Source organism: Macaca fascicularis, chromosome 8 (genome assembly GCF_037993035.2).
Source record: "Macaca fascicularis isolate 582-1 chromosome 8, T2T-MFA8v1.1".
Classification (NCBI taxonomy): Eukaryota; Metazoa; Chordata; class Mammalia; order Primates; family Cercopithecidae; genus Macaca; species Macaca fascicularis.
In genome coordinates, this window is record NC_088382.1 from 873,442 (window position 1) to 901,182 (window position 27,741).

At 51.9% G+C, this 27,741-nt stretch overlaps 1 protein-coding gene across 9 annotated transcripts in view; it reads right to left on the reverse strand.

Annotated features, from left to right (window-relative positions):
* Nucleotides 1–20,935, reverse strand: part of ERICH1 (glutamate rich 1) — a 65,264-nt gene extending 44,329 nt beyond the window's left edge. For 5 of the 9 annotated variants that reach the window (XR_012416989.1, XR_012416990.1, XM_074000174.1 and 2 more), the window contains exons 1-4: nucleotides 13,446–14,084; nucleotides 13,250–13,328; nucleotides 12,039–12,305; nucleotides 4,671–4,817 (exon numbers count right to left, since the gene is read on the reverse strand). Coding sequence is in view for 5 of the 9 variants with exons in the window: in XM_074000174.1 (XP_073856275.1) it covers nucleotides 4,671–4,817; nucleotides 12,039–12,225 (334 nt within the window). In the remaining 4 variants the exon portion in view is untranslated. Of the gene's footprint in view, nucleotides 1–4,670; nucleotides 4,818–12,038; nucleotides 12,306–13,249; nucleotides 13,329–13,445; nucleotides 14,085–20,875 lie in introns of those variants that run through there. The other 4 variants (XM_074000178.1, XM_074000179.1, XM_065518719.2 and 1 more) reach the window with 2 other exon arrangements.
* Between the last annotated feature and the right edge of the window lie 6,806 nt (nucleotides 20,936–27,741).

Genomic DNA, 27,741 nt, shown 5'->3' on the forward strand with positions numbered 1-27,741 from the left:
AATTCAACATCTGCATATTAAATAGTATCTTACAAATGCCACCGAAACGAAGTGGTTGAATGCTGAAGCTCTGTGAAAAGATGTCACCCAAAGGATCACCAACAACTTCAAAGGCCAAGTGCTTTGTCAGAATCACAATGGACCAGCCAGTTAAAAATCACAACTCTTTCAACACCAACTTGAAATGATCATCCTGACATTGTAAGCTTCCCATATGCCACTGCTGCATGAGTGCATAACTTAGTAAAATAAAACAGGAATAGTGATGCGAAGAATTGTCTCCTGACAATTTCAGAGAGAAAAGGAGGTCTTGAAGTGTTTATTTTTAAATAGTGATTTTAAAAGTGAAAAGCCAATCACTTTAGGCAAGAAAACACATAAATCTTCTAGAAGTAAACTGGCCTGGAATTTACAGATATTATTTTTTCACTTAGAAATGATCCATCATCCATCCATGCATACAGCTTCAACTGCCCCACCTAATTTCATCTTCCTACCACCAGATATGTTATTGGTGAACGATCACCTTTAAAACTTTCGTTAGGTTAGAGCAAAGAAAAAGCAAATCGACCCTAAAAATACAATTTTAGAAAAGATTAAAAATGTGGGTTCAGTAAAATTCAGAGAAAAACAGGAAATGTTAGGGACGGCCTGCTCCTTGTAAGGCATGACAGTGCACATGCTCCCCATTACCATCACCGTGAGAGTCGTACGTTGTTATAATCAATAAACTGATGCTGACACACTGTTGCCACCCCAGTCTGCAGTTTACATTGCGGTTCACTCTCGTATATCCTGAGTTGGAGCAAATGCAGAATGAGATGCGCCCACCATGACGGCATCGTACAGGGCGGTTTCGCCATCCTGCAAATCCTCTGCGCTCCACCTGTTCCTCCCAGTCCCCGGCAGCCACTGATCTTCTCAGGGTCTCCTCGGCTCTGCTTTTCCACAGTGTTACAGAGTTGGAATCACAGCGTGTGGCCTTTGTAGATTGGCTTCTGTCACTCAGCAATAAGCGTTTAAGGTCCCGTCATGTTTTTCATGGCTTGATAGTTCATTTGTTTTTAGCCCTGAATAATTTTCCGTTGTCTGGATGCACCACAATTTGCTTATTCATTCACTTACTGAAGGGCATCTTTGTTGCTTCCAAGTTTTAGCAGTTATGAATAAAGCTGCTATCGACATCCATGTGCAGGTTTATTGACGTTTTCCATCTATCTGGATAAATGAAAAGGAGCATAACTGCTGGATCATACAGGTATGTTTAGTTGTGTAAGAAACTACCAAACTGTCTTCCAAAGCGGCTGCCCTGTTTTGCATTCCCACCTGCAGTGATGAGTTCCTGTGCCTCCAGCATTTGGTGTTGTCAGTTCTGGATTCTGTCCACTCTAGTGGGTGTGTGATGGTGTCTCATCATCTTAATATGCATTTCCCTGATGACATATGTGAAACATCTTTACATAGGGTTATTTGCACCATATTTTCCTTGGTGAGGTCCACATCTTTGGCCCATTTTCTTAAGTTTTAAGAATTCTTGAAACATTTTGAATAACAGTCCTTTGTCAGATATGTCTTTTGAAAATATTTTCTCTAAGTCTGTGGCCTGTCTCTTCACTCTCTTGACAGTGTCATTTGCAGAGCAGAAAATTTTAATTTTAATGATGTCCAAGTTATCAACTGGACATCTACTAATCAATTCTTTCTTTGACTGATCAAGCCTTTGGTGTTGTAGCTAAAAAGTCACTGCTGACCCCAAGGGCACCTAGATTGCCTCCCATATTATCTTCTAAGAGTTTATACTTCGGTCTAAGATCCTTTTTTTTTTTTTTTTTTTTTAAGAGATGAAGGCTTGCTCTGTAGCCCAGGCTAGAGTGCAGTGGCACCATCTCACCTACTGCAACCTCTGCCTCCTGGGTTCAAGCGATTCTTCTGCCTCAGCCTCCCGAGTAGCTGGGACTACAGGTGCGTGCCACCCCACCCAGCTAATTTTTGTATTTTTAGTAGAGATGGGGTTTCAACGTGTTAGCGAGGATGGTCTTGATCTCCTCACCTCGTGATCTGCCTGCCTTGGCCTCCCAAAGCGCTGGAATTATAGATGTGAGCCACCACACCCGGCCCAGATCCATTTTTAACAAGATTTTTTTGTAAAAGATTTAAGGTCTGCGTCTATATTTTTATGCATATGGATGTCTAGTTGTGCCAGCACTATTTGTTGAAAAGACCATTCACTGAATAGCCTTTGCTTCTTTATCAAATGACTTAAGTCAGTAGTATTTATGTGGGTCTATTTCTGTACTCTCTATTCTGTCCCATTAATCTATGTGTCCACTCTTTTGCCAACAATACACTGTCTTGATTACTGTAGATTTATCGTAAGTCAGTCTTGAAGTCAGGTAATGCCAGTCCTTTGATTTTATTTTTCTCATTTAATATTCTGCTGGCTATTTTTAGTCTTTTGCTTCTCCATCTAAACTTTAGAATCAGTTTATCAATATCCACAAAATAACTTGCTGGGATATTAATCAGGATTGTATTGAATGTGTATATCAAGTTAGGAAGAATGAATATCTCTATAATATTGAGTCTTCCTATCCAGGAACATGGAATATCGCCTCAATTTTTAGTCTTCTTTGATTTCTTTCATCAGAATTCTATAGTTTCTTCATATATATGTTGTACGCATTTGTGAGATTTACACCAAAATATGTTATTATGGGGGAGTGATGGTAATATAAATGATACTGTGTTTTGTTTTGTTTTTTTGACAGTCTTGCTCTGTCGCCCAGGCTGGAGTGCAGTAGCGCAATCTCGGCAGACTGCAAACTCTGCCTCCCGGATTCAAGTGATTCTCCTGCCTCAGGCTCCCGAGCAGCTGGGATTATAGGTGTTCTCTCACAGCCCGGAAGACTGGAAGGCCAAGGTCATGGTCTCAGCAGGGCTGGTTTTGGACCTTGGCTTGCAAATGCTGTTTTCTCTGTTGTCACAGGGTCAAGCCTCTGTACGTATGCGTGTCCTGATCTCATCTTCTAATATGGACACCAGTAATAATGGATTAGGGCGCACCCTGACGACTTCATTGACCCTTAATCAACTTCAGGACCCCATCTCCAAATACAGTCACATTCTGAAGTATGGGGGGTTAGGGCTTCAACTTACAAATTTGCTGGTGGTGGTTGTGGGGAGGGGCAATTCAGCCTTTAACAGGTATATTCTTTAAAAGGTAAAAATATGCCCAGCAGCAGTCACTTACTCCTTAATTGGAATGTTATCCTACTACACTGGGAGCTTGTACCATTTGAAAACATTACGCCATATGGGAAAAATGCAGAAAGGAACATGGAATACATGGATTTGTCTCATAGGAAAAGCATGCTTAGTGTAACCCCGTATCTAGGAGACATGAAGGAAACTTTTTCCTTCTTACTTGTCTTCAACCCTGGACCAGAATGGTGTCCGTGGCACTCGTCACATCGCAGGTTAGACAGGATTTCTGAGGGGGCCTGGAAATAGAATCACCACACAGAATATTACGTCTGTGGGAAAATGTGTTCACAGTCAACGGAGATCTGACCTGTGGGGCTGGAAGGTGATCTGTGGGATGACAAGGACTGCCTGTTGAGATCCCATTGAGCGGCTCCATTATAAGGTCTGTGAAAACCAGACACCGTGCAGCTCTCAGGAACACAAATGCGTGGCGAACAAATGCCCAGTGAGAGACCACCGCTAAAGAAACACGAACGAGATCCCCAGAAATGGCACCCAGGAACCCACGTCTGGCTTTATGGACTTATGTGTTTACGGGGGAACAGAATGGACCCGCCCATATGTGCTGCACGCAGGTAGTCTCCTCCTGTCTCTCTCAGTGGGATGTGCTGCACACAAGCGGTCTATTCCCGTGTCTCTCGGTGGGATGTGCTGCACCCAGGTAGTCTATTCCCGTGTCTCTCGGTGGGATGTGTTGCACCCAGGTGGTCTCTTCCCGCATTTCTCAGTGGGATGTGCCACACACAAGCGGTCTACTCCCACGTCTCTCAGTGGGATGTGCTGCACCCAGGTGGTCTATTCCTCTGTCTCTCAGTGGGATGTGCCGCACACAGGTGGTCTCTTCCCGTGTCTCTCAGCGGGGGTCTCTCACAGTCTCACAAGTGAGTGGAGCTGCACTGCAGGGATCGGAGCTGATGGGACCCTCATGGCGGATGATCCTGCAGCCACCAAGAGCTTACGTGGGACTGTCATGGGACAGACGTCTGCCAAAGACCACGGGACAAGAACATCAGAAGCCTGTCCCTGAGTGGGTATAAGCTAATGGGGTCAAGGAGGCCACCACAGTGACTGGGGACACGGTGTTGTGGTGGGGAAGGCGCCTGTTTTCCTCAGAGGACAGGAAGGCTGCGCCAAACCCGAGTTATAGTCCAATTGGCATCTTCAGAGCACACGAGTAAATGACCCCAAAAAGGCAGCACCCTGACCTGGCCTTGGCTGGGGAGTCCACAGGGGCCATGGCAGAGCTTGTGTGGACAGTGACGCCTGCCCTGCCCACCTGCTGCGAGCCCTGTGCAGACCTGCAGACAGAAGCCCGAGGCCCAGAAGACACATTCTCCAGGGCAAGTAATGATGACAGAGGTTAACTTCAGTCCCTGAGACCCACCCACATCTGCAGACAACCTCACCTGTCAAAGGCTGAGCATGTTTCCGACTCACTTTCTCAGAGGTCACTTTCTCTGGTGGACTTTGGACAGCCAGCGTCTGGGGCTCCCTCTCTCCTTGGCCACTTGGAACACGAGGAAAAAGTCTCTGCAGCACCTTCTCAACAAACACTGTACGGACAACCGACGCAAAGAAAAGGAAGAAAAGGAACCAGTTATGCAGTTTATCTGAATCACACATGCCTCTTACTTCACACAAACACATCCTGAAAGCACCAATGGAGACCCAAGTCCCCGGTCCTCCCACTCTGGGCACTGCACACCAGGATCCCCCAGACTCTGCCCCTTAGAGAAACCCCTGAGGCCGGCCCTAGAGGACCCCCCACCATCCTGCCATCAACTGACCCTCTCCCCAGGGCATCACCCTGTGTCCAGTAGGCTGTGCACTGCCGGCAGGTGCTACCTCTGGCTCTAGGTCGCTTGGTTCCTCCCTGTGAGGTTGAGGCACACACAGGCCGTGACCCGTCAGTGGGGCTGTGGTCCTGGGTGGATGGTGTCAGTGGCCCACAGCGCCTGGAGCCAGGTGTGTGAATGGAGCAGGTCTGGGGGGCCCTCAGGCAGGGCAGGCACCACCCCGCGCCCTCTGGGAACCCGTGGTCTGCACTCTCTCCCTTAAACTGAACGTGTCAACAACTGCGACTGGGGAGAATTCCGTGCACCTGACGTGGTTTAGCCACTAAACAGATTCTTTACTTTGTTTTTGTTTACACTGTTTAAACTGTGGGGACAAACTGTCATAATGAACAAATATTTCTGCCCTGAGTTAAGTGTGGTTAATGAACAGCCATTGATCTCAAAATAGCATAGTGGATAAGGTGTGGGGAAAAGTTAATGAAATGAATTCTTTTAACCTCATAAAATTTAGAAAAAAGCTGCTCTGGAATAACCAAAAGTCGCACAGCAGAAATCAGCACTCCTGACACAAGTAATTGGTGCCTTTAGGAACAGGGAGGCGGGGACTTGGCCTGACTGGAGGCGTGCAGGGATCTGTCATGGGCTCCCTGAGAGGAGACGCTGGGGGTGGCTTCTGGGCGAGGGAGGGAGGCTCCATGGCCCTACATGGGGACACTGCAGCCGAAGGCACAAACCTTTCCTAATTCTGGCCTCTCAGACAAACACGTGGTAGAAATCACCCTCCTACAGGCCCCGCTGTTAAGAACACTGTGTGGGTTTCCACGCAACGCTCCCCGTGTCCTCCGTGGATAGACCGTGAAAACCCTGAGCACAGAGCTCAGTGGAAGCGGGGTGCAGTGTGATCACGAACACGGGGGCTCTCACCTGAGACTCTGCACCTCCACGGCTCCCAACAAGTGAGTGCAAAGTCTCCTTTTGCTGGGAGGAAATGACCTCCGGTTAAGTGGAAAACCTGAACTGAAACGATGTGATCCCTAAGACCCTGGGGTCTTCACGAGGTCCTGGCAATGAGAGGGTCCCCATACGCTAATTTTTGAATATGATGCACAAGTGCTCTAGCACAGGACCCCTCAAAAGCTGCGGCTGGCCGTGGTGAGCGGGTCTCACCCCTACAGAAAGGGTTTGCCTCAAGCACACCTGCCCGGAGACACCTTGGCTCTCAGGGAGCAACAGGCGGTCTGTGAAATGCTTCTAAAAATGTACTGCAGTGCTTCCAGGTATGTTCAAAAGAAGGTTCCAAGACTTCAGATACAAATCCAATTGTCACATTTCCTTTAAATGTCAAAGAAGAAAATGTCCTGTGCGGATGACCGACCTGGTGATGAGCAGAGGAGATGGCGGGCAGATAAGATGAGCTTTATCCAACATCTTCACAAACCAGAACAAATTCGAAGACAAAACCGTAACCAGCCACCCAATTCTGCAAACAAGGACAGGGCGCTCAGAGCTAAAGCCTTGCTGGGCCGGAGGCAGCCAACGCGGACATGTGGCTGAAGTCGTCTCCCTAGGCCCAGCTGCCTGCCAGTGTCTGGAGCTAGGAAAATGCTACGGAGAAATCCCAGGCGATGGTCAGAGCCAGGCAATGCGGCAGAACGCCTGAAGCTGGGCAGGCACAAGACCGTCCCAGGGAGTGGGGCAGGCCCTGACTAAACAGCCACCGCCAGGAGACGCTGGGCCCAACCAAGCATCAGATGACAGAGTTTGCGGAAACACGGCAGCTGATCCCAAAGAAAATGGCAGAACACACCAGGGCAGGGATCGGAGCGCACTGAGACACAGCACAACACACCAGGGCACGGGTCGGAGCGCAATGAGACACCGCACAACACACCAGGGCACGGGTCGGAGCGCACTGAGACACCGCAGATCACACCAGGGTGCGGATCGGAGCACACTGAGACACCACACAACACACCAGGGCAGGGATCCGAGCGCACTGAGACACCGCAGAACACAATAGCGCACGGGTCGGAGCGCACTGAGACACCGCACAACACACCAGGGCAGGGATCGGAGCGCACTGAGACACCGCAGATCACACCAGGGCACGGGTCGGAGTGCACTGAGACACCGCACAACACACCAGGGAATGGGTCGGAGCGCACTGTGACACTGCACAACACACCAGGGCAGGGATCGGAGCGCACTGAGACACCGCACAACACACCAGGGAATGGGTCGGAGCGCACTGAGACACCGATCACACCAGGGCACGGGTCGGAGCGCACTGAGTCGGGCCCCAGGTAACAGTCTTTCAAGGCTTCCTGAGGCAGATTTCTGAGCTAAAAGCAACATAAGAATGTGCCTAAAGAAAAAAGATAGGTAGGGAGCATTTTCACTGAATTCCATCCAGTGCCTGCAATAAATTACATTTATAGCCTAAGTAACAGTGGTTCTCTAACAATACTGTTAAATTTCATGTTTCAAATGAAAACATCTGATATAGGTGTACAGTACATTCAGAATTTTTATTAAAATTCCAAAACGGAAGTAGAAGGCGGGAACAATCTAAAGTCAGCTGGCTTTAAATTCAGAGTGACAGCTGGCAGGGGTTTCTCCGGGATAACTGACAGGGCAGAGGCCACCCTGGGAGTCACAGGCTCCGCCTTCTGTAACACGGTCATTTCTCTCGGAAGAGACTTACATGATCCCAGCCTCATGACCTGAATGCCAGGAATCAATCTGCTGGCGCAGCGTGCAGGGCCCACAGAACCCCAAGGCCTCTGGGTCTTCAGCCTCTAGGATTTCTGCAATTCCCCTGCAAGCCTGCTGAGGCCCCGCACAAGCAGATTCAGGAAGGGTGGTTCCCAGAACCATGCAGACCAGGGAGTCCAGGCCACATGCTGAGGCCGCAACACCCTCCTAAGGAGCTTCCCCATAGACCACCTAGGCAGGTCCTGGACTCACTTCTCACTGGGAGCCCAGGGCCTGGGGCCACTGCCAGGGCTGACAGCCTGACCCTCGAGGCTTTGCCACATGAAAGCCCCTGGCGAGGCTCAGGGAGGCCGTTTCAACGTGAAAACTTGGGTTTCTGCCCCAACCCAGCCCTGGCTGTGTGAGCCCTCATCCAACAGCGGGCTCCCACATCGACCAGACTCTGATCCTGCCCCATCCACCCTCGAGGCCTCACTTTCCTCCCATTTTCCTCGTCCCCCACCGTTGTGACATCTCTTGCAGCAGTTATTTTTTGGAATTGCTGTAACTTGGGTCCAGCGTTCTCAGGGTGACACTGAGGTCATTCACTTCTGCAGAACTGCAGATGGGCCCTGGCGCCCACATCCGGCTGGGACGCTTCTCTCCGCTGACGCCCTCGGTCGCCCGCAGGTGCTGTGAGGTCTGCTGGATTTCTCCTGGCCAAGCGACCCTCTTTCCTTTATAACCAACAGACACCGTGGAGGAGACACCTCGGAACTAGATCCTTTTCCTCCTCAGTCTCACCCACTAATTCTGGCATCTGCTGGTGGGTCCTGCCGGCAAAAGACGTGGCTCTGGGCTCCTCAGTGGCTTCCTTTCCTCACTCCTTCCGTGTTTATCACATGGAATTCTGTACTGAAGAACTGCCCGCACTTGCACATGTATTGAATTATTACCTTTGTGTTATGTAATACCTTAAAGACTCGCAGATATTTCATTTGTTCCAAAGACCATCACCCTGTACTGCCCACATATACTTTGTTGCTCAAACAGTCCCGGCACTGGCCACAAGGTCTGCCGCAGCGTGGACCCGGCGCCCTCCAGCGTGGACCCGGCGCCCTCCAGCGTGGACCCGGCGCCCTCCAGCCCACCTGGCCCTCCCATGAGCACACAGGGCCCTTCACGGTACCGCAGGCTCATCTTGTGTTTCCTCTGCCTAGGCCTGGAACCAGCCTCTCCTCCAAGGAGCCCAATATTTAGAAAGCAGGACGGGGCCCTAGGCGTGCACCTTGCTCCTCTTGTCTTCTGAACACAAAATCTCATCATGCCAGTCCTTGAAAATCACCGACTACTCTGTACAAATGAGGCCTTGGAGGAAGAAGAATGTCCTGGACACCCTCAAAGACAAATGAGATGTCCGAGAGGTAAATGCTGGTCACACAGACACGACCAACGGCAGGACGCCGAGGTGCCCACGAGGAAGGACAAGGACACACACCCGCACCGTGCCAGCGTCACCCACGGACATGACCGAAGGCGGAATGCCGAGGTGCCCACGAGGAAGGATGAGGATGCATGCTCGCACCGTGCCAGTGTCAGCCACAGACACACAGGATGACAAAGCTGATATCTGGGATAATAAATCAGGATGCCAGAAAGAGCAGGCAACTACTTAAGAATGCAGGAAAACAGGCTGCTTAAAATCTTAAGCAAATAATACAATTTAAATATAGAAGTTTAGTCCTTAACAGTTAAATCCTGAGTTTTCACACGGAGGGGGGAGTGGGAAGTCAGCCGTAGGGATCTGGATGTGCTAATTCACGACGGTCAACACAGAAAGGTCCGTACAGTTTACAGCCATGGGAAAGACAACGTCCCTTTTCAAATTCAAACTTGAGCATGGTCATCCAAAAAAACTAAAGCAAAAAGAACACCTTTCGGTAGCCTAAGCTAAACTGGTTTAGGTATCTCATGAAACCTGTGGCTGAAGGGCCTCCATCTTGCATGGGTGTTCTAGAACCTCGAGAAGGAAAACACCTTTCCCGGCGGCCCACACACTCCTGGAGGTCACCGTGTCTGCTCCATCGCTGGAATGAGCCTGAACCCACGCTGGCCCCCGCTACTTCTGGTAAAAGCCTCGTTACAGAAAAGGCAAGTGCGTCCCACACAATGCTTCACTGACAGGAGTTACAGCATGATTTTGATATTAAATATCGGCAAAGACCGGTTTTGTGTCATATTATGCATGACCAATGAATTATTCATAAAGCGTCCTGTAAACAGGCACAAAAACAGATGATCTCAAATAGATGTCAAAACGGGTATCTCATTATAAAGTGGGAGATTTTGTCTTCAACAAGAATTTTAATAAATCTTAACCCAGTTTAAAACAAATATCCCGGTATCTAAAAATAACTTTGCTGACAAATATATATGTCTAAATATTTGCAGCTGCTAAAATATAAATCGTAAAGTATTTTTAAAAAAATACTTTTAACTTTTTAAAATCGGTTTTTAAAAGAGCAAACTTTAAAAAGCAAAATTAAATATTAATAATTACTTTCCACCAGCTAATATTGCTGGCAGATGCATAGACGAGTGTCACTTCCTCCCAGCCCCGGAGAGGAGAGGATGGAGGCTGGGGCTGGGAAAGACCTCACAAACACGGTGCCACTTTGGGTTTAGCATCTGAGCTGACAAGCGCCGAGTGTCACACCTGGCCCAGGCACTCAGGGCCTTTAACACCAGTGCTCACACTGTTTATTTACACAGAACTCATCAGCTGTTTTAGACCAAAACCACATTACATGGCACTGATGCCCTTGCTGGTTCTTGGAATCGTCAGAGGAATGACGTGAGGACCCCACGAACTGCTGGTGGTTTCCTGCAGATCTGGACCTGATTTTGTAAACACAGCCTGTCTTCCAACGGGCCAGCTCTACTTGGTGACTAATACCAAAAGCAGAACATAATGAAAGGCTTTTTCCCTCCAGAATAACCAGAACACAGTGAAGCATTTGTCATTTTTGGTTTGTTGAAATGCTCCTTTTTGATCTAATGTGTTTTTACCTAAGTGTGTGTACGTCTATGAGCTACAGATGGAGACTGAAAAAAATCAAGTTAGAGGTTAAAAGCCTCTTTTCTGTTTAATTTACAATGTGTTGAAAACAAAAGAACCCACAAAAACAGCGCTGGACCAGCTGGTGCGGCAGGAGCTCCCGGAGCCCCCGATGCTGTGTGGCCCAAACGAAAGTGCCTGGTGGTCACAACGACTTCTGTCTGCCAGAAGCCTGAGGCTGGTTCTGTTCGCCTTCCCACACCTCATCAACGTGCTCCGCTTCCAGCAGCAAGAGCAAGTTTTAACTTGAAACTCTAGTGCCCATCAAAAAGCAATCACCAGAAAATAAAAAGGCAGAGGACTGAGTGTTTAATGCCAATCGAAAAAAATAACCTGCAGGAAAACAAATAAATTACCAAGAAGGCAAGCAATCAGCGCTGAGAAATGAGAGACACAACAACAAAAGGCCAAGGCCCAGAAAAACACCCCACCAGAAATTCACATGCCGCAACACCCAGTAGAAATGAGCCCCTTTCACGGAGGAATTAAGTCACTTTGGTATAATCCTCAGAAAGGATTGCTGCCTACACTTGCTATTTCAAGTCAAAGACGTAGCCAAATACCAATAAAATCTTTCAGTAAAGTGTTCTTTGGAAATTGGACACTTAGGAAAAACTGTAAATATATGTATCTCACAAAGAAACACAGTTTGACCCTGGAAGTGAACCTATTCAATTCTAAACTCTTCCTAAATGCAGTTGCTGAATTTAAAATCTAACAGTTGGGTATGAAACTCTTGGTGCTGGAAGGTATTAGAAATAATGATCATTCGTGATTCTCTAAAATTTCAAGTTTTGCTATCACCCTTATGAACTGGTGTCTCTTGGGAAAGTGTGACTTTCAGAGAAAATACGTGCACAGCTTATTTGGGGATGTGAAGAATGAGATCAGTTCGAAAGGACCTATTTCAAAATGTGGATGCTCAGGAGAAGCTGCAAAACCGACAGGACCACACGCTTACAGTGATTCACTAAAATAAGAGAGACCACAAATATTCATAAGTGACTTTACGATGTGAAGTCACTGGAGGAGAAAACGCACTGACGTGGTCTGGCCGTGTCCCCTCCAAATCCCACGTGACATGTGAGCTCCAGTGTTGACGGGGGGCCTGCTGGGAGGTGTCTGGGCCATGGGGGCAGATCCCGTGAGAATGGCTTGGTGCCCACCTCGTGGTGATGAGCTCTTGGAGACCTGGCTGCTTAAGAGGCTGGGACCTCCGCCTTCTCCTGCTCTCCTTCTCTCACCATAGGACGCTGGCTCCCCTCTGCCTTCCCCAAGAGCTGCAGCTTCACGAGGAGGCCTCACCAGAAGTGGGTGCTGGCGCCATGCTCCCTGTACAGCCTGCAGAGCCATGAGCCCAGTAAAGCTCTTTTCTTTATAAATTACTCAGCCTCAGGCATTCCTTTACAGCAATGCAGAACAGACTAATACTCCTAGAGAACAAAATCGGTTTATAACATTCCTTTTTAGTTTCCACTTAATAGATTTACAAACAGAAAAGTGAGTAGATTTTCAAACAAGAGTTGGCAGGCTTCTAACATCATATTTAAATGAAAAACTGCTACAGAAAACAAGACTGGAGATAATCATTGTAGAAATTTCCACCGTGGCCGGCTTGGAGGTGCTTGCTGCCTGCCTCCTTCACCTGTCATATTACAGAAATCTCCCAAAACATTTCCACTAAAACCACAACACACACACAAACCACATTATTTCATCAGTGTAGAGAAAATAGAAAAATTCTGCTCTCAGTGAACGGCAGCTCTAGCTGATCTTTTTCCTTCTACATCTGCCTTGTCTCATTGTAATAAGCATTTTAAATTTAACAGTTATCAGGACTATTACATTTTTTGAAAATCTGACAGTTTGAATTTTCTTTTTTCAGTAAAAACTATGTTTAAATGCCTGCTGAAAATATGCTGGCCCGGTCACAGCTTTCTTTAAAACAATAATCCCTGTGGGATTTTTCTTTTTTTTTCATTTTATCCCTGTAATGAGGCAAGGTATTTAGCCTTTGACTATAATCTAGAAATAAAGGAATAAACTGGTAATACAATTACATCACTTCACAAGAAAGAAAAATTCAGTATGTTAATTCAATGAGTAGTAGATTCTTGAGAAGTTTCATAACAGAATGACAAATGGAAAAATAACGGGCTACTATTTAAGCAGAAGCGGGCAAGCTCTGAAATATCAAAAAGAAAGAACAAAAACAAGCGCTCGACATCAAACCAGAAAGAACCCCTGAATGGGACGTCACTAGAACCTCACGCCATGACCGATCTGACGTGGGCTTCTCACGGAGAAGGTGAAAATACAGCAGATCATCATTTTCTACGGAAACTCTAGCCTTTGAACAAAGAAGAAAGCCAGGCACCTGTAGGCCAGCTACTCAGGACGCTGCGTCAGGAGGATGACTTGAGAACTAGCCTGGACAACATAGTGAGATCCGATCTCTACAAATAAAAAAGGAGAAGAAAGGAAATATTCCACGCAAACTTTGCCCAGAGTTTTCCTTGTAGTTTTTTAACCAGCATCTGTCATATCATGAAGCGTTCACAAACATCTTCTACCTTCACGGGCGGCTGCAACAGTTTTCATTCAGCAACTGGCAAACACACCCAGCGGGGTGCAGAGCAGCCCAGGGGCTTCCGGAGAGGCTGGCACTGCCCCGACAGGGCACGACCCTCTGGCAGCCCACTCAGTTCTCGGAGTTGTTTTCTCGCCGAAACAAGGCTGGGCTAAAACACGCTGAGAGGTCACTGGGAAGGCACTTCATCAAGCTGCTTGATGAAAATCAGGAGACACCAGACAAACTATACCTTTTACTCCAACATTTTAATTTTTTCCAGTTTCATTACACATTGGCTTTTTCATCAAATAGGTCTTGAATTCAGCCCAAAGAACTTGCAACTCATAAGGGATTCCACACCGACAAGCCCCGTGTTGTTCGCACGGGCAGGTTGCGCTCACTGAGGAACACTATCAAGGATGTGGAATCCAGAACCCGGGAAGCAGCTGTACCTCCTGCACCCACGCCGCCTTGCCTGGAGCACGAGTGAGCCACGGCAGCCCCATTGTGGCCTCCTGGACCCCACTTCTTCCCTGCGCCAGCCAAGAAGGTCCATGTGGTCCTTTTTGGGTGCTGTGGTTTCTCATCCCACGCCCCGATGCAGTGACGCGTCCTAATTTGCTGTCCCTCCGGCTTCCGTACCTGCTCCCCTCCCCCCGGCTTCCGTACCTGCTCCCCCCCCCCGGCTTCCGTACCTGCTCCCCCCTCCGGCTTTCGAACCCGCTCCCCACTTCCGGCTTCCGTACCTGCTCCCCACTTCCGGCTTCCGTACCTGCTCCCCCCCCCCACCTCCGGCTTCCCTACATGCCCCCCCAGGCTTCCGTACCTGCTCCCCCCTCCGGCTTCCGTACCTGCTCCCCACTTCCGGCTTCCGTACCTGCCCCCCCAGGCTTCCGTACCTGCTCCCCCCTCCGGCTTCCGTACCTGCTCCCCACTTCCGGCTTCCGTACCTGCTCCCCCCTCCGGCTTCCGTACCTGCTCCCCACTTCCGGCTTCCGTACCTGCTCCCCCCCTCCGGCTTCCCTACCTGCCCCCCCAGGCTTCCGTATCTGCTCCCCCCTCCGGCTTCCGTACCTGCTCCCCCCCCTCCGGCTTCCCTACCTGCTCCCCCTCCGGCTTCCCTACCTGCTCCCTCTCCGGCTTCCGTACCTGCTCCCCCTCCGGCTTCCGTACCTGCTCCCCCCTCCGGCTTCCGTACCTGTTCCCCCTCCCGCTTCCGTACCTGCTCCCCCCTCCGGCTTCCGTACCTGCTCCCCACTTCCGGCTTCCGTACCTGCTCCCCCCACTCCGGCTTCCATACCTGCTCCCCCCTCAGGCTTCCGAACCTGCTGTCCCCTCCGGCTTCCCGTCTGCTCTGTTCTCACAGGCACATGGGTCCCCCACCTCCATGTCTCCTGCACCCAAGGGACAGAACCAGCAGCGGCAGTGACCAGCTCGTGACTCCAACAGAACCTTGCATGTGATGAGTCACCTGGCTGGGTCCTCACGGTGCTGCCGCCCACTTTACAGATGACCCACCTGGGCATTAGCAGAGTGAGCTCTGAGGCAGCAGTCCAGCAGGACGACCTCGGTGGCCGTCCCCATCCAGACCGAGGCCTGCTGCGCGCTGGGGCGCCGGCCACCAGGGATGGGCGCATTCGGCACCCATCACCTCCTCGGCCCACTTCCCTCTCCAGCCGCACACCAAGCACGACTCTCTCCCAACCTGCAAGGAGCCGAGACTGCAGTGGCCCCCATGTCCGGGCAGCTCTTGCAGCCCTCCTCCAGCCACCGCAGTACCGCATCTCCTCGTCCCCACGTGCGCTGGCCTTCCCACCACTGCACCTGCCCTTCCCTGCTGGGGCAAACCTCCTCTACACCCCAACCTCACCACACACCAACACTCCTGCAGGGCCTGGCTGGCACGGCGCCTCTTGCTTTGCCTGCCGGGATTCTCTAAACCCCCGTTCCATGAGGTAGGTTCCTTCCTTCCCTCCCTCCCCCCTCCCCCCTCCCTCCCCCTTCCCCCCTCCCCCCTCCCCCTCCCCCCTCCCTCCCCCCTCCCCCCCTCCCCCTCCCTCCCCCCCTCCCCCCTCTCCCTTCCTTTCCCCCTGTTCCATGAGGTTCCTTCCTCCCTCCCTCCCTCCCTCCCTCCCTTCCTCCCTTCCTTCCTTCCTTCCCTCATTCACTCAGTTATTCACTTGGGAAGCGCTCCTGAGCGCGCTGTCCTTCCTTGAAGATGGGGAAAGAGGTGCCAACTCCTGTTCCGGAGGAAGGGCTCTACCGCATCTGAGAATGTCAAAGCCACACGGGTCAATGAACACAGCCCCACTTCTCCTACAGGACAGCGATGACTCCGTCCAGCTCTGCACAGAGTCCCACACACGGGGCCAGAATGAAAGTCGGCCCCAACAGAGGCATCAGGCACCCAGCCAGACCAAGGCCACGCTGCAAGAAGGAAAAGGAGCCTCTTTCCAATGGAAACAAATCCGAACTGGCACCTTCAGCTCTGGCACTCCAAGGGAGAGGCAGGTATCACAGGCAAGTTGCAGGGTACGGCTGGGAGATGCACACACCACACAGGGACACATCCAGACACGCATGTACACACACACCACACGCAGACACGTGTACGCAGGCACACGACACACAGGCGCACACACATACATACACAGGCACACATGCATGCACATATACACAGGTGAACACCCAGATGCGCATGCACACACACGCCACATGCAGACACACGTACACAGGCACAAAACACACAGGTGCATGCACAAACACACACAGGCACACATGCATGCACATATACACAGGTGAACACCCAGACACACATGTACACACATGCCACAGACACATGTACACAGGCACACACACCACACACAGACATGTGCACACACACCGGCACACACACCCACTGACACACATGTACACACACCACACATGCACAGACACCACACAGGCAATACATATGTACATAAGTACACATACACACACACGTACATACACATCACAAGAAGACATGCATGTACATACACACCACATGCAAAACACACATATACACACCACACAGGCACACATACACACTACACACAGACATATACACCACACAGGCACAGATATGCATGCACACACACATATGCACACCACTCAGGCACATACACATGCACACATGTACACATATACACACGCACACCACAAAGGCACACACATGCGTGCACAGATACACACCACACACACCTGCACAGATGCACACACAGGAATGCACACAGACATGCATGCACACAAACACCAGACACGTGTGCACAAAGGCATACACAGACACGTGCACACGCAGGAATAGCGGCACACACACATGCATGCACATTGACAATATGCACACACAAGCTCACAGACCCACGCCTACACGCAGACACCTCTCCCCAACTACCAGAGCTGCAGGAACTCTGGCACCAGGCCAGCACCGTGGACAGCGCCAAAGATTCCTGGTGTGTGAAGTTGGGGCAATCCACTCCCAGAGGTGCAGGAGAAACCAGAAGACGACAGGGAGGTGGCCAACAGGAAGTGTGACCGCTCACAGCAAGGCGCTGGCAGCTTCAACTTCATCTGAGGAGTCTCAGGAAGACAGAGGCTGCTCACCTGCTCCAGACTCCTTGGCCCTGGAGGACGCACCTGCAAGGGCGAGGGAAGCTGTCCTGTGCGTGCGGCAGTCACAGCAAGAATGAATTCTTATTAAAAAGCAACCAAGCGACCGGGCGCGGTGGCTCAAGCCTGTAATCCCAGCACTTTGGGAGGCCGAGACGGGCGGATCACAAGGTCAGGAGATCGAGACCATCCTGGCTAACACGGCGAAACCCCGTCTCTACTAAAAACACAAAAAATTAGCCGGGCGAGGTGGCGGCGCCTGTGGTCCCAGCTACTCAGGAGGCTGAGGCAGGAGAATGGCGGGAACCCGGGAGGGCGGGGCTTGCAGTGAGCTGAGATCTGGCCACTGCACTCCAGCCTGGGCGACAGAGCGATACTCCGTCTCAAAAAAAAAAAAAAAAAAAAAAAAAGCAACCAAGCATCCCACACTCCAGCACACGCTCCCCAGGCTGACAGCAGGCTGGGTGCCACCCAGGAGGAGGGCCCAGCCAGGCCAGCAAGGCCGTGCCAGCAGCATGGTGCCCTCGGAGCTCTCTCCTTGATGCGGGTGGCTGGCACCACTGAACCACCTTGATGGGAAACTGCAGGACAAGGAGTCAAAGAACTTGCCTCGGTGCAGTGAGTCAAATGCAGGGGGCCCTCGGGGCAGGGACTCTGCTTAAATCCACTGGCACATCCCCCCCACCACACACACAGCAGCAGGTGGTGAGGACAGGTCTGGTGCAGGGAGAGAGGGAGTGGCATGACCGCCTGGCACTCCTCTGCCTGCTCAGGGCTGGGCCCTGGGATGGGGCTCCCACCTCCACGAGGCTGTGGCCCTCACCCCAGCATCTGAGGATCGCCTCTGCCCAGCAAACCCCACGCAAGCTTTGCCTCCTCCGGAAACGTCCCTGAAGCACACACGGAGTCAGGGAGAGGACCAGAGCCAAACCCCTCACAATGACCAACCACCAGGGAGGAGGCTCCGTGAGCCGGACAGCAAGACTCCGCCCAGGGAGCAGGCACACAGTCAGCATCTCGAGAAGGAAGCAAGGAGCAAGGTCCCGCATGGCTCTGCTCACCAACACAAGATGCCCTGACAGGCACTGGGAGCCGTCCAGGGAGGAGGAGGCAGCCAAGGCTCAACCCGGCCAACAGCAGACGCAGTCACTCCTGCCAGGAGTCACCTGGGCAGCTCCTAAGGTCCTCACCCACCGCAGCAGGCCCCTTCCTCGAGGAGCACGCAGCCCCTGGGGGACCTCCCCAGTCCACTGCAACCCCACGCCAGGCACCCCTGACCGCTGGCTACCCTACGTGCAGAAACAGCCCGACCTGAGCTAGCACTTAATTACATGCCAGATATTCACCCAATCTCCCTGGGTAGAATGGAGGCCACAGTGCCCTTCCCCTTCCTGGGATCCTTTTCAGTTAGGAGAGCGGTTCATGGTCAGAGCTGCACAGCACCTCTCAGGCTTGCAAAGTAGGCCCAAGAAACATCCTCTAGTGCTCTACTTACACCAGCATAACATAGAGCACATTTGACAAATTTGTACTCAAGTGGTGCTGCTTCAAAGGCAACACATTCTTCCCATTAATCCTGCGGAGCTTTGCTACACATTGTTACAGGGAAACTGTCTCATTAACAGGTTACATTGCCTAGCAAAAACAGTCTACTTCCAGGAAAAAAAAAATGCTTAGAATCACCGTTTAGCCTGACCGCCAACCTTACCACCTCATGTTTCTTGGTCTGTGCCAGAGCCGAGCAGGGGAAAGTATGGGCCCCTGGATGTGTCCTCTGTCAGCAAGCACTGCCCTAACCCCAAGCACAGCCTCAAAGCACAGCAGAGCTTCACTTAGCTCGGGGAGGGAAGGATACCGTGCCTGATCCGCTGCTGCAGCCAGGGCCTGAGGGGCTCTGCCACACTCAGCAGACGCTCGGCCAACACCCTGCGGTGAAAAAACGACGCCAAGTCAGAGTTCTGTGTGGGGTCCGCTCCAGGAAGGCACACCTGCGCCTTGTGGCACCTGCCTCCTCTCCCACCATCAACAATGGTGCCCAACCCCCATCTGCAACCACCCCACGACCCTGAGCTGGACCACAGGAAAAGAGACGTTCCTGCAAGCGGGTGTCTCCATCCCCTCCTCCCGAGGCACACTCGGCGCAAGCATACCCCAGTTTCCTGCTCCATCAGATCACAAATGCTGGGAAGTTTTATTCCAGCTAAATCCTCCCTTCAGTGCCTCTCAGAGCCTAAGTGCCACTCAGCCGATGGGCTATTCAGACGATCTCGAGGAAGACACACAGAAAACTAATATTTTCTCTCCCAGCTACATGTTATACTTTTGGGATTTATTAACCCATCCTTCCAACCACAATGTCCTTAAACAACCTAAATTTACTTGACCATTCTGTCACATATCCAATAGTTTGAAAAAAAGGCCGTTTCAAGGGAAGATGATTAGTGAATGACTAAAACAATTAACTTCCATTCACTTTAATTTAGTGAGTGGAGAAAGGTTTTTTTTAAGTTGATTAGGTACATTACAGATGCTATAATTTCTTGAATAGACAAAAACATTTTTTTGCAAGCTTAGAAGAGTTGCAAACATTTGAAAGAATGTAAGAGAAGAACGTGCTATGGTTTAAAACGAGAAGAAAACCCGCAGTAGCAAGAAGCCCCCCACCACGAAGGCAGGGACAGCTTTGCAGGCAGTTCACCGTCAGGTCTGCTCCTAAGAACCTCGACACTGAATTCACAGCCTGCCAGCCCTGCTTCCAGGAGAGGGTCATGAACAAGGTAGTTCTGGTGCTCATTAACATATGTGAATGTCCATTTTAGAGCCTAACATCTGACTGCTTAAAAACTGTGAGGTCATTTTTAACCTGTGAGCTGATCAGGTGACAATTCCCTGGCCCTGAAGGAGAGGGGGAAGCCCAAGGGCAGTGTTTCCCTAAAAAGGAAGACTTGAGAACATATTTTCCTCCACATTCTGCCTCACTGAGAAATTTTTTCTTTGTAAGCAATTGTTTCGTACTACAGTTTGCCACTATCTTTTCATTTCAAAGAGAAAAATACCAGTTTTAAACATAGAGAAGGAAAAAAATTCATCAGCCTCTGAATTAATCCAAGTAACACGAGATTCATGTCAAAAACCGCCACTCTTTTCATTATAATGATGATTACAGGGTGAGGGTAATGAGCTGGGGTCTGCAGGAGGAAGGAGCACGCTTTATTTTCTAACACTCCCGTTCTAAGGCATGGCCAGGTTGACCAATTGCATTAGTCTGCTCCTGTCTTTGGTACTGCCTAATACTATCACAGAATTTCATAAGCACTAGGATGCGCCCCACACCTTAGGTCCACTGAAGGTAAACGCCACGACCTACTTCTCTCAGATGAGGACACAGTGGCTCAGGGAACTTCTGCTGTACTTTTTGGTGAGGCTGCCGGAGCCCCGGGCTAGGACCCCTCTGAAGAGCTGAGCGGCCCTTACTCACCGACAGGGGCTCTGCTAAGAACACAAACCCCTGGCTGGGCTCGCCTCCGCCCAAGTCCCCAGACACCAGATGGGGCCTGGCAAGGCCGGCCCGACCAGCAGCCATACAAGGAACAACATGGGCGAGGGGTGGGCCGCGGTCCGGGGTCGGGGTCTGGGGTAAGAGCGGGGGATGGGTAGGGACTGGGGTGGAGGTGGAGAGTTGGTCCAGGTTTGGGGTGGGGCCTGCAGAGGGGCCGAGGTCGGGATCCCGAGTCAATACTGCGGTCTGAGCCGAGAGCCGGGTCTGGCGTCCGGGCAGAAAGCCTCCGCGCCGCCCCCACCTACCGTGCTTCCTGTGCGCCGCCATGACCCGGCCGCGGACCTCAATCCACCGCTCTCGGGCCCGACCTGAGCCTCCTGCCTTCCGGGTTCCGCCCTCCTGGGCCCGCCCACAACAGCAGGACTGCCCAATCCGAATACGGGACCCTGACACGGGCTGTCAGTCAACTACAACACGGCCGTGGATTGGCTGATATCGAGTCTGTGGGTGTGTCGCGAGGCTCCAGACCCGCCTCTGGGAGCCTTGCTGCGGAGCGTGCGCGGAGGGAGGGCTGCGGGGGCGTCGGCGCGGGCTCTGGGGAGCCTGAGGACGCTGTGGGGGCGCTGGTTGCGCCTGCTCTACGCGGTGGCGGAATTCTGGGGGCGAACGCTAGGAAGGACGCTGTGGAGAAGAGGGGAGCGGAGAGCCCCAGAGGAGACGCGCCCACCCCCAGCCCCACGCGTGCACCTGCGGATCCGCAGTCCCCGCTTCGCCCCTAGGCGCCTGACGGACACGGGAGTGGCCAGGGCAGTGCCCCCGGCCCCAAGGCACCTGCAGGATACAGGGAGTGGCTAGGGCGGTGTCGCCGGTCTCCAGGCACCTGCGAGACACGGGGAGTGGCCAGGGCTGTAACCCCAGCCCCCAGGCACCTGGAGGATACAGGGAGTGGCCAGGGCGGTGACTTTCAGCCCCCAGGCACCTGCTGGACACAAGGAGTGGTCAGGCGGTGTCCCTGGCCCCCAGACACCTGCTGGACACAGGAGTGGCCAGGGCGGTGACCCCGGTCCCCAGGCACCTGCAAGATACGAGGAATGGCCAGGGCGGTGTCCCTGGACTTCAGGCACCTGCAGGATGCAGAGAATGGCCAGGGTGATGCCCCCGGCCCCCAGACACCTGCTGGACACGGGAGTGGCCAGGGCGGTGACCCCAACCCCCAGGCACCTGCAGAACACAGGGAGTGGTCAGGATGGTGCCCCCGGGCCCCAGGCACCTGCGGACATGGGGAGTGGCCAGGGCAGTGACCTGGTCCCCAGTCACCTGTGGGACACAGGGAGTGGCCAGAGCAGCGGCCCCCACGTCACCCCGACTTGCCCGACCCCATCTTGGCTCCCTGTCCAGCTTTGAGGGCCTCTGCACTCTGCTCCACCCCCTCAGGACCCTCTTTCTTGAATTCATTTCTTCCAAAACATTTCCCAAGTGTGTGCCAGGTGCTGTTCCTCATGTGGGCTGTCTCAGGAGAGAAACCCACGGAGATGAGTGTTTTGGAGGAAAATGAAGCTGGTAGGGCCTAACTGGAGAGTGATGGGCGTGGGCTTGAGGTAGGTGAGGGAGCAAGACCAGGGAGCAACCCAGGGAAACAGAGCCCACAGGAGGGAAATGATGTCCCAGGAGAACGGTTGCCCTGTTTGAGTTTGGGGACCAGAAGCAAGGCCAGGATAAGGGGAGGTCAGAACAGGAGGAAAGGAGACCTAGGCCCGAGCAGGGTCTGCAGGGAGCCTGATAACTTGGCATGTTCCAAGAAGCAGGGTGGAAAGCTGTTACACGATATAGAGCAAAGGGGTGAAATGATCTGATGCACTTTCTTTCTTTTTGGGGTAGACAGTGTCTCACTCTGGCCCAGGCTGGAGTGCAGTGGTGCCATCACAGCTCACTACAGCCTCCAGCTCCCAGCCTCCAGCAACCCTCCCACTTCAGCCTCCCAATGTGCTGGGATTACATGCCTGAGCCACTGTGTGCAGCCTGATGTACACTTTAAAGAAGTCATTTAGCCTTGTGGTAGGAATAGAGTTGCATGGAAGGAAGCGTGGAGATTTCATCTGCTGCAGTAAGAGATGCTGACAGCTCACGTCCAAATGGTGGCACTGGAGGTTCTGAGTCGGGGGCGCTAGTTGGATTGTGGATGTGTTTTAAGGTAAAGCCAAAGAGATTTTCCGATTGATCAAATTGAGCTATGACAGAAAAGGAGAAATGTAGAATGGCTCTAAGTTTTTCATTTGGAAGCTGGAAGGCTGGAGTTGTACTGAGGAGGTGGAGAGCTTTCTGGGGGATCTTCGTTTGGTGGTAGTGTGCAGTTTTAGACAGGTCAAGTTTGAGGTGCTCATAAGATGAGTAAGCATATGAGGTCATGAAAGGAGCAGGCATGAACTTCAGAAAGTGGTTCAAGGAATAAGCCCCGAGGGGCTCTGGCCTTTGAGAGGTGGGGAGATGAGGGGCCCCAGCTGTGGCACATGAAGGGTGGCCAGGGAGAAAAGGAAGGTCCTGAAGCCAAGTCAAAGAACAAACCATTTGTCTCCAATGATGTGGATGAAGCAAGAGCAGGACGGTTGCATTTGTCAAGGGCAGGGGCCATCAGTGATCTTGGTTACAGGAATTTTGTTGAAGTGGTAGAAGCAGAGGCTTGATGGAAATTCACAGAATTTCAAGGAAAAGTTAGACATTGACTGTACACCATTCTCTGGTGGGATCATGCAAATAAGGCAATAGCTGGAGGGTTTCTGAAGACAGAACACACACATACACACACACACACACACACACACACACACACACACACACAGAGCAAGAGCGAGAGTGAGAGAGAGAATGAGAGAATTTGACCTGATCAAGTTGCCATTGAAAATGGGTGATGCAGGAGGGGAAATGATCCCTGTAATGAGGCTGCATCTTGAACTTGTTCTCCACTTCATCATTCTCAACAGCACTCAAGCCCACTGTGGACTCCCCCATAACAAAATCCTCCCAGAAAATCTGTATTTTTCTCTAGCCCTGTTTCTTCAATCTCTCCCACACCCAAACTGGCTGAAATCATTGACCACAAAGCCAGTCTCCACTTTGAAGTCTTCCATGGACTCTGTGACCCCGTCCATCTTTTCTCTCCACCATTCCACTGCACCTGCTCCTGTCAAAGTCCCCAAGGCATCCATGTCCCCAGCCCCAACACACACTTCTCAGTAAGCATGTAACACGCTAAGGCCTCCCAGAAGTGTCATCCAATTGCTGGGCCAAACTTGGGAGTCACTGGTGACTCTCCTCTTCCTCTCTTCCTGAATAACCCATCCAGAAAAATCACATCAAGCGCATTCTGCTTGCAACGCATCTTACTTCCACTGCTGAGTTTGTGTCTTCATCATTTGTCACTAGGATTTCTCCAGCCTGTTTTAGGTTGATCTCCGCAATCCCAGGATTTCTCCGAGCATTTTTAAATTGATCTCCCCAATTCCACTCTAGTTCCTCACTCCCACCCTACTGCCATCTCTTCTTATGGCAGCCAAAATGGTCATTTTAAAATCTGCCATTTAAAAGCCACTGCATGTGGGCCATCGCAGCAACAGAATAGGGAAGAAAAACCGCACAATCACATCAATAGATGCAGACAAAGCATTTGACAAAATCCAACACCCATTCATGATTTCAAACCCAAACACCAGGCTGGGCGCGGTGGCTCAAGCCTGTAATCCCAGCACTTTGGGAGGCCGAGACGGGCGGATCACGAGGTCAGGAGATCGAGACCATCCTGGCTAACCTGGTGAAACCCCGTCTCTACTAAAAAATACAAAAAACTAGCCGGGCGAGGTGGCGGGCACCCATAGTCCCAGCTACTCAGGAGGCTGAGGCAGGAGAATGGCGTAAACCCGGGAGGCAGAGCTTGCAGTGAGCTGAGATCTGGCCACTGCACTCCAGCCTGGGCAACAGAGCGAGACTCCGTCTCAAACAAAACAAAACAAAACAAAACAAAACCCAAACACCTTCAGCCAACTATGATTAGAGGGTAACTTCTTCAGTTTGATAAGGGACACCTACAAAAACCCTAGAGCTCACAGCATACTAAACAGTGAGAAACTAGAAGCTTTTCCCCCTAAGATCAGGAAGAAGGCAAGGCTCCCCCTCTCACCACTGCTTCTCACTGTCACACTAGAAGTCCTGGCCAATGCAATGAGACAAGAAAAGTAAACAAGGTATACAGATTGGGAAGGGAGAAATAAAAGTTTTGTCTGCAAATGACATGATCGTCTATGAAGAAAATCTCTGCCCTGCTCAAAATCCTACATCATAATTCATTGTATAGAGGATACAAATCAAAGCCCTTAAAATGTCCTGAAAGACAACCTTGAGTTTTTCTCCAGTCACGATCATGTTGTCCTTCTTTTCTCCCTCAGTTTCAATTATTCTGACTGTTCTGTTAAAGGAAAATGTGGCCAGGCATGGTGGCTCATGCCTGTCATCCTAGCACTTTGGGAGGCGGAGGCAGGAGAATCACTTGAGCCCAAGAGTTGGAGACCAGTCTGGGCAACGTAACAAGCCCCCGTGTCTACTAAAAATACTAGAAGTTAGCCAGGCATGGTGGTGCACACCTGTAGTCTCAGCTACTCAGAAGGCTGAGGTGGGAGAATCACCTGAGTCAGGGAAGTTGAGGCTGCAGTGAGCCATGACAGCACCACTGTATTCCAGCCTGGACAACAGGAGTGGTGAGACCCTGTCTTGGAAAAAAAAAAAAAAAAAAAGGCCAGGCACAGTGGCTCACGCCTGTACTTTGGGAGGCCAAGGTGGGTGGATCACGAGGTCAGGAGATCGAGACAATCCTGGCCAACATGATGAAACCCCGTCTCTACTAAAAATACAAAAAAAAAAAAAAAAATTTGCTGGGCGTGGTGGTGCACACCTGTAATCCAGTTACTCAGGAGGTTGAGGCAGGAGAATCGCTTGAACCAGGAAGTAGAGGTTTCAGTGAGCTGAGATCGTGCCATTGCACTCCAGCCTGGTGACAGAGTGAGACTCCGTCTGAAAAAACAAACAAACAAAAACAGCAAGTCCTTCTATCTCCCCAGGTCTTCAGGCCTGCACTTATCTCCCTAAATCCTGTTCCCAGGGCCATGGCAGAGGCTACCTCTGACGCCACCCTCACTGTGCTCTCAGGTTCCGGTGCACTTCCTTGCTGGTTGGCCTCTGGACTTTCTTTGAAGCTTTGGGAGGTGCTCAGCTGGGGGAGCAGGGTGTGTGGGTGAAGAGCAGCCCTCAGTCACTGGTACCTAGAAGCTGAAAAGCTGTCCAGCCTTCCTATGCTGACGTGCACTCCAAGCTGCTCCTCTTAGAGCACCCCCAGCAGGACGGGGCCCCACTGCCGACAGGAGCAGCCTGGTGTCACCGCAGCCTCCAGGACGTCCCCTCCTGCCCTGCCTCTCTCTCCCGACTTCCTCTAGTTTCCTGGGATCGATCTCCAAAATGAACTACCTGCACCCAAATCCACATCTCAAAACCTGCTTGTGGGAGAACCCAGGGGAAGATTTAGTAACGACATCCTCAAAAAGTTCTTTCCTGATGTCACAAACCATATTCGTTGCCGTTTTCACATTCACCAATAACACTCCATATGTTTCCTTCAGAGAAGTAATTATAACTTGTAATTGTTCCCTGGGTAACTTCTGGGTGGACCCCTCTCTAGACAGAAGGCTTCGTGGGGCCGGCGACCGTGGCTTTCTGTACTGCTCACACACTAAGAACACAGGAGAGGCCGTCAGTAGATTTGTGTGATTTTCTTGTTGCTGTTGCATGAAAGAATAGATTCTTTTAAAAAATGTGAAGGGATGGGGACGAAATGCCGGGGAGGAAAGCAAAGGGAAAGTAAATTGTGAAATGAAAATAAATTGACCTGGACGCTCTCCCCGGTTGAGGTTTGGGCTCTGAATCCAGTGGAGACCACTGATGGATTCGGGAAACATTTAGGAGAAATGGACAGCGGCTGTACTTCTTTCTTCCATTCACCTTGCTACCCTCTCATCGTTTAGCACTCTGCCTTGAAAATACACTGCAACTGATGAATATTTGGGTGATCAACTATACGGGAAATTCTTACAGAGCCTGGTTTAAAGATCTTGGAATTTCTGGAAAAGATGGGTTTGTCCATTCCAAATATTTTGGATGACCTGATTTCATTCTAACTCCCATCCGTCTTTCTATGCGGTTTGTTTTCGCATCTTTTATCTCATTTAAATGCCATAGCCACGCAGGTGGAAAGCAGAAATCCATTTCTGCATTTACGTTAAACTGGGACTGCGAGACTTGCCCAGGGTCGGTGACCGCCCGGGGACCCTCATGCCAGTGCGTCTCGCTCCCGCGTTCCGCTCCTGGAAGGGCAAACTCATGACCCTGGCGAGGGTCCGTCCACACGTGGCCAGGGTGGCTGATCTTCCCGGCTGCTGTGGTTGTCAACACCACTTCTCCGGGTCGATTTTCCCTTTTCCTCGGCTCTGTCGTCCATACGCCGCTCACAGCAAACCCAGGCGGCGGGTCCCCTCCAAGGGCGCTCCCTGCGTCCGGACCCAGGTTCTCGGGGCGCCCCCGGTGGGTCCCCGTGAAGCCGCCGCCGCACACCCACCTCAGCGGAGCCCGCCAGTGGAAACCGGGGGAGGTTCCGCCTCCAGCACCCACGCGGCGGCCGCACCTCGCAGTGAGATCCTCGCAAGCGCCCGCGCCTCCCTCGCCCCACGTCCCCTCTGCCCCGCGAGCCCCACTGGGAGCCGAGCCGACTCGAACCGGAGCGCGAGTCCCTTGCACAAAACGCCGGCGCGTCCCTAACCGCGGTCCAGAAAGGCTGACCCTGCCCGGGGGCGACGGGTGTGACCGGGTCCCCCGCTAACTTTCGGGCGCGGTGAGCGTCGCCCGCGCGCGCCGCGGTGGAGGCCGCTGCTTTCCCGCCGGGAGCCCCGCGCCGTCCCCAGGTGACCCGCGCGCCCCGCGCAACAGTTGGGGCCGGGCTGTCCGCGCGCTCCCCGAGCCGGGCCCTTCCCCAGATGCAGCCGCGCGCCGGCCGCCCCCCAGTGCGCCGGTGCCTCCCCGGGCGCCGAGTGCGCAGGCGCCGGCCGTGAGGACCGACCGTGCGCCGGGCTCGAGCGCT